The sequence below is a fragment of the Chiloscyllium plagiosum genome, unplaced genomic scaffold (assembly GCF_004010195.1).
Source record: "Chiloscyllium plagiosum isolate BGI_BamShark_2017 unplaced genomic scaffold, ASM401019v2 scaf_3106, whole genome shotgun sequence".
Taxonomy (NCBI): Eukaryota; Metazoa; Chordata; class Chondrichthyes; order Orectolobiformes; family Hemiscylliidae; genus Chiloscyllium; species Chiloscyllium plagiosum.
The window spans coordinates 6,777-25,000 of NW_025211979.1; the positions used below are offsets into that span (position 1 = coordinate 6,777).

Here is an 18,224-nt window from a genome sequence, read left to right on the forward strand (position 1 = left end):
GGAACGTGACACTAAGAAACCAGGAACAGAGCATGAACCCGGCCCTAAGCACAAGGCTCTGATAAGGACAGATACTGGTTTGGTTAAAGACAATCTAAATCTACCTTCGATATTAATATTAGCCCTAATCCATTGCTGTGACACATCTCCCAAATATTTGGGCCTTGAGGCCAGGCCTCCAGGTCCAGACGTAAGACCACTGCCACTGCACCACAAAAACACTTATCTTAAAGATGTGAAAGAATTTGATAATTAATGAAAACTGTCCACAACCAATGAATTACTTTCGGAGTGCATTTCCGGTTGTAAACTAGGAGAAGTGAAAGCCAACTTGAATGCAACAAAGCACCATTAACACAATTAATAATCTGTTTTAATAATGTAGGTAAGAGACAACTTGTATCCAGGACATTAGTGGATACAGTCCTGCTCTCCTTTGAATGATTTGAAGGGATTTATTTTACATCGACACAACAGTGCGGCACTCCCTCAGCACTGACCCTCCGACAGTGCGGCACTCCCTCAGCACTGACCCTCTGACAGTGTGGCAGTCCCTCAGTACAGACCCTTCAACAGTGCGATGTTCCCTCAGCGCTGACCCTCCGACAGTGCGGTGTTCTGTCAGTACCGAACCTCCGACAGTGCTGCATTCCCTCAGCACTGACACTCTGACAGTGCTGCACTCCCTTGGCACTGACCCTCCAACAGCGTGGCACTCCCTCAGCACTGACCCTCCGACAGTGCGGCACTCCCTCAGCACTGACCCTCCGACAATGTGGCACTTCCTCAGCACTGACCCTCCGACAGTGTGGCACTCCCTCAGCACTGACCCTCCGACAGTGTGGCACTCCCTCAGCACTGACACTCCGACAGTGTGGCGCTGCCTCAGCACTGACCCTCTAACATAATGGCACTCCCTCAGCACTGACCCTCTGACAGTATGGCAGTAATTGAAATTCTAGGATACTTCAGGAGTTAAGTTATGAGGAGAGATTATACAAACCAGTCCTAGAATCTAGAAGGTTAAGGGGTGATCTGACTGAAATCTTCACAGAAAGAGCGGGAGCACCAGGGGGAAGTGACGACGACCAGAGGGGCAGCCGGGAAGGAAAGCGGTGAGTATTTATACTCACCCTGAATCTAGAAGGTTAAGGGGTGATCTGACTGAAATCTTCAAGATATTAACCAGAAAAGACAGGGTCAGATAAAGAGAAACTATTTCCACTGGTTAGGGCTACGAGAACTAAGGGCACAGTCTGAGAATGAGGGCCAGAGCGTTCAGGAGAGATGTTAGGAAGCACTTCGACACACAAAGGGTGGGAGAGGTTTGGAATTCTCTTCCACAAACTGCAGTGGATGCTGGATCATTTTAAATCTAAGATAGGTACATCTTTGTTCAGTGAAGGGATATGGGCCAAAGGCAGGTATATGGAGCTAGGCCACAGATCAGCCATGTTCTGAGTAGTAGAACAAGCTTGAGCAGCTAAATGGGGTCTACTCCTATTCCCACGTTCCTTACCTGAAGATAGAATTTAATTCACAGCACAGAAATTTAACTAAACAGGTAGCAAATTCTAATTTTACTTGGAGCTTTAACAAGTTATAGATTGGAGAATTCAGCACCATTTTCCTTGGGTGACAGATAGCTGACAGCAGATCGGACAGAGGTACACAACTTCATGAGGGATCCAGACAGAGAAAAAAATGGCCAAAAGATGCAAACAATAGGAGTGCAGCAGAAAGTGTAGGTCATTTCAATCTACATATTGATGGGCAAACCACATTGGCAGTACTGCAAGGAACACAAAAGCAGACTGTAAGAGCTTCCATGTGTATGCAAAATGAAAAAAGATTATTAAAGTCAAATGTAGATCCCTCACTGTCTGAGTCAGGAGAATCGATAATAGAGAACAAAGAAATGACAGAGCAGTTAAATAACTACCTTTGTTCCGTCTTCAAGGAAGAAGACAGAAAAGAACTGGCCAGAAATGCCAATCAAATAAAGGTCTTTTGTGCAGAAGAATTGAAGGAAATTAGTGCTTGTTAAAAGGTAGTGATGGAGAAACCAACATGGCTGAAAACTGACAAATGCCCAGGACCTGAAAATCCACATCATTGGGCAGAAAAGGAGGTGGGAGTGGGAATAATGCATGTGTTAGTTGCTGTCTTCCAGAGTTCTGCAGATTTGGGGCAGCAAGTGTAACCCCACTGTCTAAAAAAGGAGGGAGATAGAAACCAGAAAATTACAGACCCCTTTGCCCGATATCAGTCATAAGGCCGGTGCTGTCATCTATTATAAAGCATGTGATAATATTACATTTAAAAAATATCAACAGTATTACACAAAGTCAACATGGATTTATAAAATGGAAATCATGTTTGACAGATCCACTGGAATTTATTGAGGATGTGTCTGTGCCATAGGCCTCATGACTCATGAGGGACAGCCAGTGTTTGTGGTGTATGTGAATTTTCAGAAAGTTATGGCTAACTTTTCACAGAAGAGGTTAATTCATAAAATCCAAGCACATGAGATTGGGGGTAATATACCTGTATTGGGAAAACGTGAGGACTGCAGGTGCTGAAAAATTAGAGTTGAAAAGCGCGATGCTGGAAAAGCACAACAGGTCAGGCTGCAACAGGAGAGTTGACATTTTGGGCATAAGCATGGACTGAGAATGGCTAATAGACAGGAAACAGAACAGGAATGAGTGGGTCCTTTTCAGTGGAAGATGGTGACCAGTATCATAGGGTTCTGTGCTTAGGCTCCAGCTATTCATAATATATATCAACGACTTGGATGATGCAATTGAATGTAATATCACTGACAATACAAAACTATGCAAAAATGTGGCAGCACAGGTTTGGAGGGCCGAAGGGCCTGTCCCTGTGCTGTATTGTTCTCTGCTGTTCTTTGTTCCAACTAGCTGAAAGTGTGAGAGGTGATGAAGGTTTAAAGGGGCTTCGGGGCATTTTAGACAAGCTGAATGATTGGGCAAATATGTGGACGAGGGTTTGTGGGGACACAGTCCCACAATAGGGAGTGAATGGGAGAATGGTGTTGAGATGGAGGATCACCCATGATCATGCTGAATGGTGGATAGGGTTTGATGGGCCAAATGGCCTACCACTTGCTCCTATTTTCTATGCCATGCTATGAGTAGTTAAGATTGAGAACGCCACTGCCAGAGAATGTATTGGAGGCAGGTTCATTCAATGAACTCCAAGGCAGTTAGACTGTTACTGGGAAAGGAACAACGCTCAGGAATAATGGTGAGGAAGCAGATGAACGGCACTCAGTCAATTGCTCATGGAGAGAGAGAGAGAGAGAGAGAGATGATGTGAACATGATGGGATTAATGACCTCTTTCTGTCCTCTAACAATTCTGTGATGGTCATCCCTTCACTAAACAGTATATGTATGTAAACACTGACATGGAACCAAATAAAGACATCAGACTGCACACTGCACAGTTCCCACTCCATTAAATTCAACAGTGATATTGGGCGTTTGTAATTTTTGACTTCTGCAAGAAACTTACCAAGGAAACTCCAACTGCTCGTTGTTGCTGTTTCCACTCTGCACAGGCCTCCCCTTACTCTTCGCCCTCTCACCCTGTGATCATCTCCACCTGTTACCTTCTCCCTCAGTATTTATCCAGCTTGCTCCTTAAAGGCAACTGTACAACACAGCTCATCCCACACCACCCCCCATCCCGACCCCTCTCCTCTGGGTAGGGGGGTGGGGAGCAGGCCTCACTGTTTCCCCACCCTCAGGGCTTTCTGAAAGGTTTGTCCTAAAATCCCTGTTACTCATGCCCCTCTCATTCCCATGGCCCCGATTCTGTCCTCCCCGACAAAGGGGAAACATCAACATTTACCCCAGATTCTCATTAGCCAGGGGAATCTAAGGTTATTCGGCAGAGATGGGAATGTGGCATCAGAAACAGATCAACCATGATCTTATTGAATGGTGGAGCAGGCTCAAGGGGCCGAATGGTCTACTCCAGCTCCTATTTCCTATGTTTGTACTAACTCTTTCAGAATGTTAATGATCTCTATCAGGACACTCTTCAGCCTTTTCTTCTCTACAGGAACAAAGGGCCCTGCCAGGTCCCCCACGTTGTGATCACACTCTCAGTTCACATTCTCTGACTGTTATTTTTTAATTTGAAACCCAGATTCCATTTGGGACCTGGGACTAAAACAAAACTGTCACAATGAAAGAGGAAACATGTTGCCAGGGCTGGAGAGTTTGACCTATAGGGAGAGGCTGAATAAGCTGGGGTTGTTTTACCTGGAGTGTCAGAGGCTGAGGGGTGACCTTATATAAGTTTATAAAATCATGAGGGACATGGTTAAGGTGAATAGACAAGGTCTTTTGCCCGGGTTGGGGGAATCCAGAACTAGAGGGCACATGTTTAGTGTGAGAGGGGAAAAATTTAGAAGAGACTTAAGTGGCAACTTTTTCACACATAGGGTGGTACGTGTATGGAATGAGCGGCCAAAGGAAGTGGTGGAGGCTGGTACAACTGCAACATTTAAAAGGTGTATGGTTAGTTTTATGAATAGGAAGGGTTTGGAGGAATACGGGCCAAGTGCTGGCAAATGGGACTAGATTAATTTAGAGTATCTGGTTGGCATGGACAGGTTGGACCAAAGCGTCTGTTTCCATACTGTACATCTCTATGACTCTTTGCTTTTTAAATAAAATCCCTTCTTTTAGTGAGACTTGGGTCCTGGGAGCCTGTCCTCACTCTGGGAGACAACTTCATTCAAACTGTATCTTTCACTGATGTGATACGTAAAGATCAGCATTGAGGGGGCTTTGAATCTCCATGAACCCACCACCTTCTACTTCCATCTGGCTTCTCAGAGAAGCATAATGGCTGTAAGCAATTCCTTTCCTGAATCCACAGGGATCCAGAGATATGACGAGAACGTGGGACAATGGGATTGAGAAACTTATCAGCCATGATTGAATGGTAGAGCAGACTCGATGGGCTGAATGGCCTAATTTCTTCTCCTATGTCTTACAGTCTTTGTTTTAAGATTACAGAGGGATTTGATGGAGAAGAGATCAAGTAGGTATTGTCACTTGAAAGAGTCAAAATTATGTTTTTTAATTCATTCATACAATGATGCTTGGTACTTAAGAACATTACAGCGCAGTACAGGCCCTTCGGCCCACAATGTTGCGTCGACCTGTGAAACTAATCTGAAGCCCATCCATTCTACATTATTCCATTTTCATCCATTTTTTTATCTAATGACCATTTAAATGCTCTTAATGTTGGCAAGTCATGCTCATCCCTAACTGTCCCAAGGGCAGCTAAGGTAAAAGTCAACCACATTGCTGTGGGTCTGCAGTCACATGTAGGCCCAAGACCAGGTAAGGATGGCAGTGCCCTTCCCTAAAGGACATTAGTGAAGCAACTGACAACAGTTTCATGGTCAATATTTGACTCTTAATTCCAGCTTTTTATTGGATCCAAACCCCACCATCTCGGTCTCTAGGTTAATAGTTTGGTGATAGGCCATCACCTTGCCTGCAGAAGACCATCAATTATAAATCCAATCAGAGATTTAGGAGTACCCTGAGTGCAGTGGAAATGTGGAACATTCTGTTACATTTGACTGAGATCCTCAACAATTCTATAACACTGTTCGCTGATTTCGCCCCTCCATCCAGTATCAGCTGTAATCCACCACAGCTCATGTATCCCTGCACACACTAAATCCCATACCCATCGCCTCTCTGCATCTGTGTCTCATTATGGTGCTGTGAAGTTCAAAGCACTAGATCAATGGTGCATTATTGTTACATTTTAGTCCCCAAAATGACACAAACCCAAAGCACCAGAAACATTTAATTTCTATCTAGAGTGTCCCAGTTTCTTCAGAGTGGGGTCACAGGTAGATGTGTTGAAGAAGTAATTTGCTTTCATCGGTCACAACTTTGAGTACGGGAGTTGGGATATCATGTTATGTGTAAGGCCACATTTGGAGTTCAGTACACAATTCTGATCACCCTGCTGTAGGAAGGATGCAAACAAACCCCACAATGATGTTACCAAGGGTTTGAGTTAGAGGGCTGGGTTGGGTCATTTTTCACCAGAGTGTAGGAAGCTGAGGGGTGACCTCATTGAGGTTTATAAAATCATGAGGGGATAGATAAGGTAAATAGCCAAGGTCTTTTCCCCAGGGAAGGAGTGTCCAAAACTAGAGGACATTGGTTTAAAGTGAGAGAGGAAAGATTTAAAAGGGACCTGAGGGCCAACCTTTTCACACAGAGAGTATATAAGCGAGCTGCCAGAGCAAGTGGTAGAGGCAGGTAGGTACAATTACAACATTTAAAAGACATTTGGACAGGTACATGGATAGAAAAGGTTTAGATGGATATGGATCAGACTCAGGGAAATGCAACTGGTTCAGTTTAGGACACTTGGTTGGCATGAACAAGTTGGGCTGAAGGGCCTGTTTCTGTGCTGTATCACTGAATGACCTCTACAAAGTCACACTTTAAACTCCTACATTTTTATTTTGCACTTGTCGGAAAGTGAGCATTCTTATATTCACCACATACTCTGATGTGGAGCAAAGTATTAATGACACAAGTGTAAAATTCTAACATTTATTTCAAATTTTCAAATCAAAAACTTTCTGATCGTTCCCTGAGCTAATTTGTTGTGAGTATAAAAGATTACAGTATGGTGCTGACAATTGAACATGGCATCTCAAGCAAACTGAATGTCTGAGGGTGCACTCTGCACAGCTCCCACCCCATTAATCTCAGCAGTGATACTGTGAATGTGTAGGTGGCAGATTCCTGATGAAGGGCTTATGCCCGAAATGGCGATTCTCCTGCTCCCTGGATGTTGCCTGACCTACTGTGCTTTTCCAGCACCACACTCTCGACTCTGATCGCCAGCATCTGCAGTCCTCACCTTCTCCGAGGTGGCAGATTGTGACTGATGTAGTGGAGTGGCTAAAATCAGCTGCACAAGAGGCCAGAGTCGGAGGAGCACAGATATCTCAGAGGCTTAAAGGGCTGGAGAAAGTTACAGAGATTTGGAGATGCAAGGCCAGGGATGGTTTAACCAGGAGGTAAAACTGCAAAATTGAGACAGGTAACAAGCTCCCATTAAGCATAATAAACTAGAGATACGCAATGGTGAATAACTGTACTGATGCTTTTTGTGAGACTCTAGCTGACTAGAATCCAAAACCTTCAGAGACCTTCATATCAATGCTGTGATGTAAATTGTGCCACCTAAAATGGCCGTGCAAAGATATTCAATTTGTACTTTCCAAATAATTGAGTAAGGACTTGGAAAGGTTAATAAATTGCAGGTGGAGTGGGACTAATTGGATAGACCTTTTTTTCGAAAGGACAAGGACAGCAGATACATGGGAACACCACCCCCTGCCGCACATCATCCAGAATTGGAAATATATCGCAGTTCCTTCAGTGTCACTGGGTCAAAATCCTGGAAATCTCTTGCTAACAACATTGTGGATCTAACATAGCACATGGACTGTAGGGATTCAGGAAGGCAGCTCACCACCACCTTTTACAGGACTGTTTGATACGGGCAATAAATGCAAGGCTTGCCAGCAATGTCCATATCCTCTGAAAGAATAATTTAAGAAATAGCTGGCACAGGCACATTGGGTTGGACAGTCTCCTGATGTGTGACAAGTGGAAAGAAATGCCTTCTGGTCTCAGTGAGTCATTATCTCCATGAGCGTCATTCGGTAAAAATCACAGCTTATTTTGACAAATGGCACAAACGTTATGAATGTTTGGCTGCAGTTGTTAAATCAGAGAACATCACCCCAGCTAAAACTTTGCACAGATAAACAAAAGAAATGTATTATGTGCAATCCTCAACAAAGAGCGGAAAGACGCAACTTGCATAAAATTTACAACACAAAATTCAGCCCAACTTGTCCATGCAGCATAGCACTATACTCTGCAAATTCTTCCTTTTCAGATGAGACAGTAAACCAAGACCCTCTCTACTCTTTCAGGTGACATAAGGATTCCAAAACTATTCAAAAGAGAAGGGAGATTCTTTCTGGTACGGTGAGGCGTCCAATCTGATGATTATAACATTGCTATGTGTGGGATCTTGTTATGCATAAACTGGCTGCTTCCTTTCCCTCGTTACAACAATGCTGGCACCAATTATTTCAGTAGCGAGTTTTGAGAAGATTTGTAGCTCAGGTTGAGGTTCTGAATGATATTTCGTCACCATACTAGGTAACATCATCAATGAGCCTCCGGATGAAGCACTGGTGATATGGCCCATTTTCTATTTATGTGTTAAGGTTTCCTTGGGTTGATGTCATTTCCAATGGTGACATCATTTCCTGTTCTTTTTCTCAGGACGTGGTAGATGGGATCCAAGTCAATGTGTTCGTTGACAGAGTTCAGGTTGGAGTGCCATGCGTGTGTGTCTCTGTTTGGCTTGTCCTAGGATGGATGTGTTGACCCAGTCAAAGTGGTGTCCTTCCTCATCTGTATGTAAGGATACTAGTGAGAAAGGGTCATGTCATTTGTGCCTAGTTGATATTCATATATCCTGGTGGCTAGTTATCTTCCTGTTTGTCCAATGCAGTATTTGTTACAGTTATTGCAAGGTATTTTGTAAATGACATTAGTTTTGCTTGTTGTCTGTATTGGGTCCTTCAAGTTCATTAGCTGCTGTTTTCATGTGTTGGTGGGTTTGTGGGCTACCATGATGCCAAGAGGTCTGAATAGTCTGGCAGTCATTTCTGAGATGCCTTTGAGGGGAGAGTGGCTAGGGTTGCTGAACGTGTTTTATCTGCTTGTTTGGGTTTGTTGCTGAGAAATCTGTGGACTGTGCTCATTCAGTCCCCGTTCGTTTTGTATAAACTGTATAGGTCATTTTCCTCTGCTCTTCGTAGTTCCTCTGTTGATCCTAATTACCACCCCCTGAGAAAAAGAACTTAACATGATGTCATCACAGGAAATGACATCACCAACCCAAAAAAACCTAAACACATAAATAGAAAGCGGGCCATACCACCAGTGCTTCATGCGGAGGCTCACTCATGATGTTACCTAGTATGGTGATGAAATGTCTGAAAACGAACCTACATCCATTTCAGTAGCTTTAAAGCAGTTTCAGATGATCCAAGGACACAAAAGGTGCTACAAAAATGTACTATTTTCCTGTTTACATATCCATCTATTTTCCTTTTCCAGCTTCCCCTTAAATCACTTTGACCACTCCTCATGGAATTTCCAGTAAAAGAGGGTTCTCCTGAACCTCTGGATTAATGAGGGAGTGTCTTTTATTCAGGGCCCCTAGTTCTATTCTTTGCATTTGTCCCAGGAACTAATATAATGTTCAGGAGGTCACAAGCAGTTCAAGCAAAAGTGCAGCTCTGGTTATTTTTGGTACCAGCTAGTACAGTACATGCAATGGGTAACCTTAGTCATGTTTCCTACAAAACTGTCACATAGGGAGACCCTGCTTTGCCCAATCAACCCCGGCTCTGTTTGCAACAGCCCATGTTACGTGTTGCTACACGGGCGCGCACAGCTGCCCTGGGGGTTGTAGTTCTGCGCGAACCGGGCCCCATTGTAGTGGAAGGAGCAGCGGACTACATTCCCCAGGAGCCTCTGCGAAAGGTTGTCAACCCCTTGCGCAAGCGCAGTGAAACTCCGGGCCCTGGAAAAAATATCAACAATCGATCAGCTGTTGGCTACCCGCGCATGCGCGAACCCGAAACAACACAAGCCAGAAGATTCTTCGACAAAGGCATTCCAGAGCTCGGGGGTAAATAATCCCAATCAAACCAGGGGCAGAGGGGGTAATTCCATCAATCCAAATACAGAGGGTAAATATCTCAATCAAACCAGGGGCAGAGGGGGTAATCCCATCAATCCAAATACAGAGGGTAAATATCTCAATCAAACCAGGGGCAGAGGGGATAGTCCCATCAATCCAAACTCCAGGGTGCAAATAATCCCAAACACATCAGAGGCATATTGGAATATTTGTTCCAGCAAACTTCCATCCCTTTATGATCCATTGAAAACCAATTTAATCCAATCGTTAGAAAGGTCTATATATTACTTGTTTGTGATACATAGATTACCATGAAGATATTTTCCTGATTAACCTTTCAAAGATGTTATAACAATCTCGACCAGGTGGGATTTGAACCCTGATCCCTTGGTACAGAGCAAGAGACACTACCATTGCACCACCAGAGCCCTCTTATATCACTGTGAATAAGTGCAGTGTAAATTATCTGGATCTGACCCTCAAACTAAATTACAAATACAATTAGGACATTCTCTATTTTTAAAAAAACACTTGCCTAAAATAAGAAACTTTGGCATTGACTTTATCAAAAATAGCATGCAAATACCTGAAAGTCATACAACGCCACAATATTGTCATGTTTCAGTTCCTGAAAGAGAACATAAAACCACAGGATTAATAGGCTAAACTTCACCACCAGCATTCCAGATGGTAGCACTGACTGTATTATTGCTAAAAATCGAAAAATTAAGAAGCATCAAATGAAGTGATGTCCTTACCTTCAATATTTTAATTTCTTTTCCCAGAAGGGTTTGTGACTTTGCTAGGTTTTTCTTGTTGATACATTTAATGGCAACTTCCCAATCGTGTTTCTGAAATAAAGTTTGTAATTGCTGAAATCAGTTCGATTTCTTCTATTGGAAACAAATGGAACCCTCCCCATTTTTCCGTGCACCTGGGGACGGGTAAGAAGTATGGCATATGTGAGGTTAATTTTTTATTGAGGATTGAGTGGACACGTACAGGGCGAGCTAAAACAAAGAACTGCTGGAGATCTCAAACAAACAAAAGCAGAAATTGCTGGAGGAACTTAGCAGATCTGGCAGCATCTGTGCAGAGAGACAGAGTAACCTTCTTCTGAACTGTTCATATTAATGTATGCTGCCAGACCTGCTGAGTTACCCCAGCAATTTCTGTTTTTGTTTTGTTGTACAGATTGAGCTGGAAGCTCCTGCTGTATAAAGCTGACCGGGGAAAATTAGCCTCAGCAGCACTGCAGAACCTCAGGCCCATGTGAAAGCAGACTTGCCCTAACTTGCCCCGGCCTGGTGCAGACAGAGTGTCCTCCAAAAGCTCAGTCAATAATGCGACCGGGCGAAATTCAGCCACTTTTCGAAAATATTAGACAGACATCCAGTGGAAGTGCAGAAAATCTGCTGCAAACCGAGAAGGCAAGTCGAGAAGGAACAGAAAGATCCAACACGGATGGACAGTGTGTCCAAGGCCCGCAGTATCCCTCCCTGAGGGACACTGACCACTGAAATTTACCTCGATGTAACGGCCTTTGAAAACTACAGCGAAAGCCCCATGCCCGATCAGATCCTGCCGGTTGAATTCGAATTTCCCCACACTCTCCATCGCCTCTCCTCTCAATATTTCTTTTGTTTTGATTTGCTGAAATTATTTGGTGCTCTGGTTTATCTGAATTCCTCTCTCCCAGTTCTCAGCCACGCCAGGGAGGTTCCGATTAGGGATTGGATGGAGCAGGGCAGATCTCTGGGCAGTCAGACCAGAAAGCATCCCTCTCTCCTGCCATGTCCAGGGGCTGTTTCTCTGTCTCCGCCGATGCCTTTTCGTACATTTTTTTTTGTAATAACGGGTCGATCTGCTTCTCCTGAGTGATCAGAGTTGGCTGGCGTTTCTCAGAGCCCTCTTTGTCTCCATGGTAGACTGCAGTATGTACATATGTGTATGTGTGTCTGCAATCCCGAGCTGGAGACTGTTTGTATACAAAGGACAGCTGAGATACCGAGGTAAAGAGACAGACTCCTCGCTGGTTACTGTTGTAAAGTATTCTGCTACTCTGGGGGAGAAAAAGGGGCCACGTTTCCACTGAAGTCGATGTGCACTCTGCCAGTAAGCTGATCCCACAGTATCTGAGCTCTCTCTGGGTGAGAAACACTCGCAACGATGAGACAAAGAACCCTGTTTGTTATTTTCCTCTCCCTCTGTCTGTCTGTGCAGCTTAGCTTTTCTGGAAACGCGCAGGCGCTTTTTGTGTGTAAGCCCAGCCTGCTCTCACTCTCTGTCGCTGATGAGCGGAAACTGCAGCAAAGTCAACACAGCAGCCTGACTGTTTAACTCTTTCCCTGCAAACACACACGCACACAAATTTCAACAGCAGACCAGATTAACCACGCGCAGCTGGCCCAAAGAAAGAATCCATTCGGCCCGTCTCGTATGTGCTAGCTCTTTATTCATTCACGGGATAGCAGGATCACTGGCGAGGCAAGCATTTATTGCCCATTCCTAACTGCCCTTAAGGCAGTTCAGAGTCAGCACCACTGCTGTGGGTCTGGAGTCTCATGTAGTTAGACCAGGTAAGGATGACAATTTCCCTCCCTAAAAGACATGAATGAACCAGATGGGTTTTCCTGACAATCAACAATGGATTCATTGCCATTGTTAGACTCTTTAATTCTAGCTTTGTATTGAATTCAAATTTCACCACCTTGCTCCATCCAAACTACAGGGGATTCAAAACTGGGTCCCCAGAACATTACCTGGGCCTCAGGGTTATATATTACAGCAATAATACCATTACACCATCACCTCCCCACTTCCTCTTTGGAATAGCTTTTCAATGAGATCAATTCCAGCCACTCGGTATCCCCCTTGACCCACCAAACAGTTGCCCCTCAAGTATTTATTCCAATTTCCGTTGTTATTGAAATCTAACCAGAGAGTGCTGGGAATCCTCAGCAGGTCCAGCAGCCTCTGCAGAGAGAGAGATCTTGTACCCTCCACTCCCCCTGTCCCAATGACGGGTTGGTGGGCAGTGGGTGCAGGGCATTTAATCATAAGACCATCTGACATAGGGGCAGAAGTAGGCCATTCAGTCCATTGAGTCCGTTCTACCATTCAGTGAGATCATGACTGATCTGTTAACCCTCACCTCCACTTTCCTGCCTTTTCTGCATAATGCTTGATTCCCGCCTTACTGGTTAAAAACTCGTCTATCTCAGCCTTGAATATACTTACTAACCCATCCTTGACCACCCTCTGTGGTAAAGAATTCCACAGATTCACTCCCCCAGAGATAAAGAGTTCCTCCTCATATCTATCTTAAATGTGGGAGAAAGTGCGTACTGCAGATGCTGGAGATTAGAGTCAAGATTAGTGTGGTGCTGGAAAAACACAGCAGGTCAGGCAGCATCTGAGGAGCAAGAAAATCGACGTTTTGGGCAGGAGCCCTTCATCCTGATGAAAGGCTTTTGCCCAAAATGTCAATTTTCCTGCTCCTCGGATGCTGCCCGACCTGCTGTGCTTTTCCAACACCACACTAACCTTGACTCTGATCCCTAGCATTTGCTGTCCTTGCTTTTGCCTCTATCTTAAATGTGTCATCCCTTATTCTGAGATGATGCCCTCTGGTCCTGGACCCTCTCCACATCAACCCTGTCAACTCCCCCAATAAACCTTATATTTCAATAAGCTTGTTGCACATTCTTTTAAATTCCAATGAGCACACAGTGTGACTCAGTGGTTAGCACTGCTGCTTCATAATGACAGGGACCCGGTTTCGATTCCAGCCTCAGGCAACTGTCTGTGTGGAATTTGTACATTGTTCCTGTGCATGTGCGGGCTTCCTCTGGGTGCTCTGGTTTCCTCTCACAATCCAACGATATGTAGGTTAGGAGGATTGGCCATGCTAAATTACCCTGCTTGGTAGGTCAGCCGTGGGAAATGTGGGGTTTTGGAGGTGGGGGGGTGGGGGGGGGGTGTGGAATGTGATGCTCTGTGGAGGGTTGATGTGGGCATGATGGGCTGGATGGACTGAATGGTCTGCCCCCAAACTGTAAGGATTCTATGACTGTCCACAGTACTGATCTACCGAACCTCATATCATAAGACAATGCCTGAGGAAGCTTTCTCTCTGAATGAGCATTATGACTGAGTGCCATTCTGCCATCTTCTCCTTGCAACCCTGCACATCCTCTCTTTACGGTCTGTGAGAGGAAGGCCAAACAGATATGACCGCTCCCCCCTCCCGCTCAGCCACTAATTGCCCAGCTGAGGCCTCCATCCTGCCCTGTGGTATTAGGCCCTGCAGTGAGTGGGACTCTCCAGTGGTGGGCAGCTTGTGAAGTGTCCCTATTCTGGGTGTGTTGGCATGTGGATCCCTGACGGATTTGGACCCTTTATCTAAGAAATCCAGTGCCTGATGGCGGATCCAACCATCAGAAAAAGGGGGGAGGGGGCAGGGGGGGCGAACACTGAAAGCCACAACCCGTGCTTCCCCTCCCCAGGCTCCCTTCCTGTCATCACTGTCTCTGGGACTGTCCTTGAGGCTTTGAGTGGGAATTGATGCTACTGCAGTCACTCCCCTCTCCCTCCCTGTGATGATCTGAAACATCTCCCATTAGCCTGATTGGTTAGCAGCTCTTGGTGGGTGGAATGCTCCCTCCTCCCCAGTTTGGGATCATCATTCATCTGTTAAAATACTGGAGTGTTTGACACAGGGTTTGGTAGACAAGGCTTCTCCCAAAGAGAGGCCATGCAGCGTCAAACCAGCTAGAACACTCTTGGTCATTTCAACAAGATTCCCCACTAAGCTAACATCTCAGGTCAACAGCCAAACATCAGAATGTCAACTCCATTCTTCCTCATTGATATTGTCAGAACTTTGAACATTCTCAGATTGATTTCAGATTTCCAGTATCTGTAGGGTTTTGCTTAGCTTTTGCTGAGCCAACTTCCACTCTGCTGTCCAGAATGCAGTTGAAAAATAAAACACCAGCATGCCCATTGCACTGCCTGAGAAGTGGCAGAAAATCTCATTCTAATGTCTGAGAGAAAGCATGGTATTTCCTCCAAGCCTTGGAGGGAGGAATAATAAACCTGAAATGATCTGATTGAGAGCTGAGAATGTTACACCTGATAACACAGTGATAGCATGCACCAGGTTTGACCTAATTTCCACTGCTCCATCCATCAAAGTAAATACTTGGGTGCAGCACGGAGCCAGAGTCACCAAATAAATAGTCTATAAGAGGCTAGGAATACTGCAATGAGTAACTCATCTTCCAGGTCCCCACAGCCTGTCCATTACTTATAAGGCACAAGTCAGGAGTGTGATGGAATACTCCCACTTGCCTGGATGGGTGCAGCTCCAACAACACTTAAGAAGCTTGACTAAATACAGAAAACAGCATCACTTTTGAATAGTAAAATCCACCATTTTAAGCATCCACTCCCTCCGTCACTGACACTCAGTAGCAGCAGTGTGTACTATCTACGAGATACACTGCAGAAATTCACCAAAGATCCTGTTACAGCACCTTTCAAACTCATGACCACTTCCAACTAGAAGGACAAGGACAGCAGATACATGGGAACACCACCCCCTGCAAGTTCCCCTCTGAGCCACTCACCATCTTGACTTTGAAATATACCACCATTCCTTCAGTGTTGCTGGGTCAAAATCCTGGAATTTCCTCCCTAAAGATACTCTGGGTCTACGACAGCGCATGAACTGCAGAGGTTCAAGAAAGCAGCTCACACCCACCTTCTCAAGGGGCAACTAGGGACGGGCAATAAATGCTGGGCCCAGCCAGTGATGCTCTCGTCCCATGAACAAATAAGAAAAGTTCTTCTACAACTCTCCCTCTCCCAATCTCTGTAACCCCTTTCAGACCCTCCCAATTTCTGTAACCTCTCCGTCCTCTCCCAATCTCTATAACCTACTTCACCCTCTCCCAATCTCTGTAACCTCCTTCAAACCCTTCTCCAAACTCTGTAACCTCCTTCACCCTCTCCCTATCTCTGCAACATTCTCCAGTCCTTCCCACTCTGTAATCTTTTCCTCCCTTGTGTTCCTTTGAGATCCTTTGTTCCCCTAACTCTGACCTCGCACATGCACCCCATCATCAGTGGCTATGCTTTCAGCTCCTGGGCTCCACTCTCTGATGTTTGGACAAGTCTGGATTGATTCAGAAAAGCCAGCTGTTAAATCATATTTCATCAACTTGATTGAGGTGTTGATGAAGTTGCAGGAATGGTTCATGAAGGGTAATATGGGTGATGTTGTGTGTGTGGATTTCTAAAGGCATTTGATAATGTGCCATGTAACAGATTCATCAGCAGCTTTGGAATAGAAGGGGCAGTCATATCATGGGTCAGACGTTAGCTGAGCAAGAGCAAAACAAGTGTTGTGGTGAGCAGTTGTATCTTGTGGACTTCCCCAGGGTTGCTTGAAGAACTACTGCTTCTCATAATCTATCTGAATGACCTAGATCTGGACAGAAGTTTAAAATTTACAATGATGCAAAACTTGAAAGTCTTGTAAACAGTGAGCAGGAGAGTGAGAGACAGACAGACTGGCAGATACTCAGCAGATGACATTTAATGCAGAGAAATGTGTGATGTTCTACTTTTTAGCAAGAAGGACATTGAGAAGCAGTATCAAAAAAAAGTGCAATGATTTGAGAGACAGTAGTGGCCCATTAATCATGTCCCTGGGCTAGTAATCCTGATCTTCAGGGAACAGTGGTTCAGCATCCCACCATGGCAGACAATGAAATGTGCATTCAATAAAAAAACTCTGCAATTTTAAAAAAAGGTAGCCTCATGGTGACCATTTTGTTAATCTCCTGCAATTATTATCCAATGTGATGTCTGCTTACATAATCATGATTGCAGAGGAGATTCACCAGGATGTTGCCTGGGATGGAAAGTCTCAGTTATGAGGAGAGACTGGATAGGCTGGGTTTGTTTTTCCTGGAGCAGAAGAGACTGAGGGGTGGATCAGATTGAGGGAGACAAAATAGAGAGAAATAGGCAGGATAGATCATTAGAACTTTTTCCCTGTGGCAAGCATGTCTAAGACCAGAGGGCAAACGTTGAAGGTGAGGAATAAGTGGTTTGGAGGAGATCTGAGGAACGTTTACTTCACCCAGACTGTGGTACAATATGGAACACACTGTCAGCGAGTTTCTGGGTAAAGACTGAAAATGCCAGGCCATAGTACGCTATGGACCAACAGCAGGTAAATGGGTGTAGTGTAGTTTGGTATTTGTTGGTTGGATTAGACAAGATGGGCCAAAGGGCCTGTTTCTGAGTTGTGATTCCATGACTCTGACTCTAAAACAAATGCAGGAACAGAGGAGCTGGGAGTTTACATATACAAACAGTTTGCAGAGCAGGGCAGGTTAGGCAAGTGGTTAGGAAGGTATGTGGCAAACTGGGTTTAAGAATCAAAACACAAAATGCATAAGCAAGGAAGTTATGATGCAACTTTGTAAAACATTGGTTCAGCCTCAAATGGAGCATTGTGTCCAACTCTGAGTACCACACTTCAGCACTGATGTGAATGTTCTCAAGCATAGAGGGATTTCAGTGACACAGATAGATTGGAGAAGCTGGTGTTGTTAAAGAAGAGAAGTTGATGGAGTTGTTCAAAATCATGAGGCATCTGGACAGAGTAGATAAAGATAGACCGATCCCATTGACGGAATGATTGCAAACCAGGGGCCACTGATTGAAGGCAAATGATTAAGGAACACCTGGAGATACTTTCTGAAAGTGGTGAATGGATAGGAGCTGATAGTGCAGTGGGACCACCGAGACTGGGAGTAAGTGTGGACACAATGGACCATATCATCCGCTTTTACTCTTTAAACAGGAAGCCACAAAAAATGCCGAACAGCCCCTACAAACACAGATTAACAATATAATAGAATCTTATATAATAAAACAGGAACTTAATAAGTTAAAACAGCATTGTCCAGGCTGATGATACATACCAGTGTTGAGAGTGTGTTGCTGGAAAAGCACAGCAGGTCAGGCAGCATCCGAGGAGCAGGAAAATCAACGTTTCAGGCCGGACCCCTTCACCAGACCAGCCTTGAGGTGCCCAACGGACTCTGAAGACCCCTCTCGTACTGGGGAGCACCTCATCACCACCTTCCATGCTGGAATCCTCCATGATTCTATGACATCCTCCCTAAAACTCTCCAACCATCCACCCATCAGCTTAAACTGCCCTTTAGTCAGCTCTACTGACAGATCATGTTAACATTGTTTTCATGTCATGTCCTGTGAGCTTTTATCATGTTGAGAAAACACTATGTAAATCTAAGTTATTGTTGTTCTCATCATTGTTGCCTGTTGGCCTGAACGTTCTGTCGGTCTCTTCCCAAT

The 18,224-nt window shown here is 44.7% G+C and overlaps 1 protein-coding gene across 1 annotated transcript; it reads right to left on the reverse strand.

Moving 5' to 3' along the window:
• Window positions 1-8,803: 8,803 nt before the first annotated feature.
• On the reverse strand, window positions 8,804-12,105 carry LOC122547228 (serine/threonine-protein kinase ULK1-like). The gene is made up of 4 exons (XM_043685867.1): window positions 11,352-12,105; window positions 10,583-10,675; window positions 10,411-10,452; window positions 8,804-8,962 (listed from the first exon to the last, which is right to left on the reverse strand). The coding sequence occupies exons 1-4, from the start codon at window positions 11,439-11,441 to the stop codon at window positions 8,912-8,914; spliced, it is 276 nt and encodes a 91-aa protein (XP_043541802.1). The 5' UTR covers window positions 11,442-12,105; the 3' UTR covers window positions 8,804-8,911.
• Window positions 12,106-18,224: the final 6,119 nt, after the last annotated feature.

What these genes read in the sequence shown, in the direction of transcription:
- LOC122547228 (XM_043685867.1), bottom strand. Translation starts at nt 11,441, where the DNA reads ATGGAGAGTGTGGGGAAATTCGAATTCAACCGGCAGGATCTGATCGGG. An exon ending in AAGAAATTAAAATATTGAAG is followed by an intron (nt 10,453 to 10,582) that starts GTAAGGACATCA and finishes GTTCTCTTTCAG; the next exon opens with GAACTGAAACATGACAATAT. An exon ending in TGGCGTTGTATGACTTTCAG is followed by an intron (nt 8,963 to 10,410) that starts GTATTTGCATGC and finishes TCTTTTTCTCAG; the next exon opens with GGGGTGGTAATTAGGATCAA.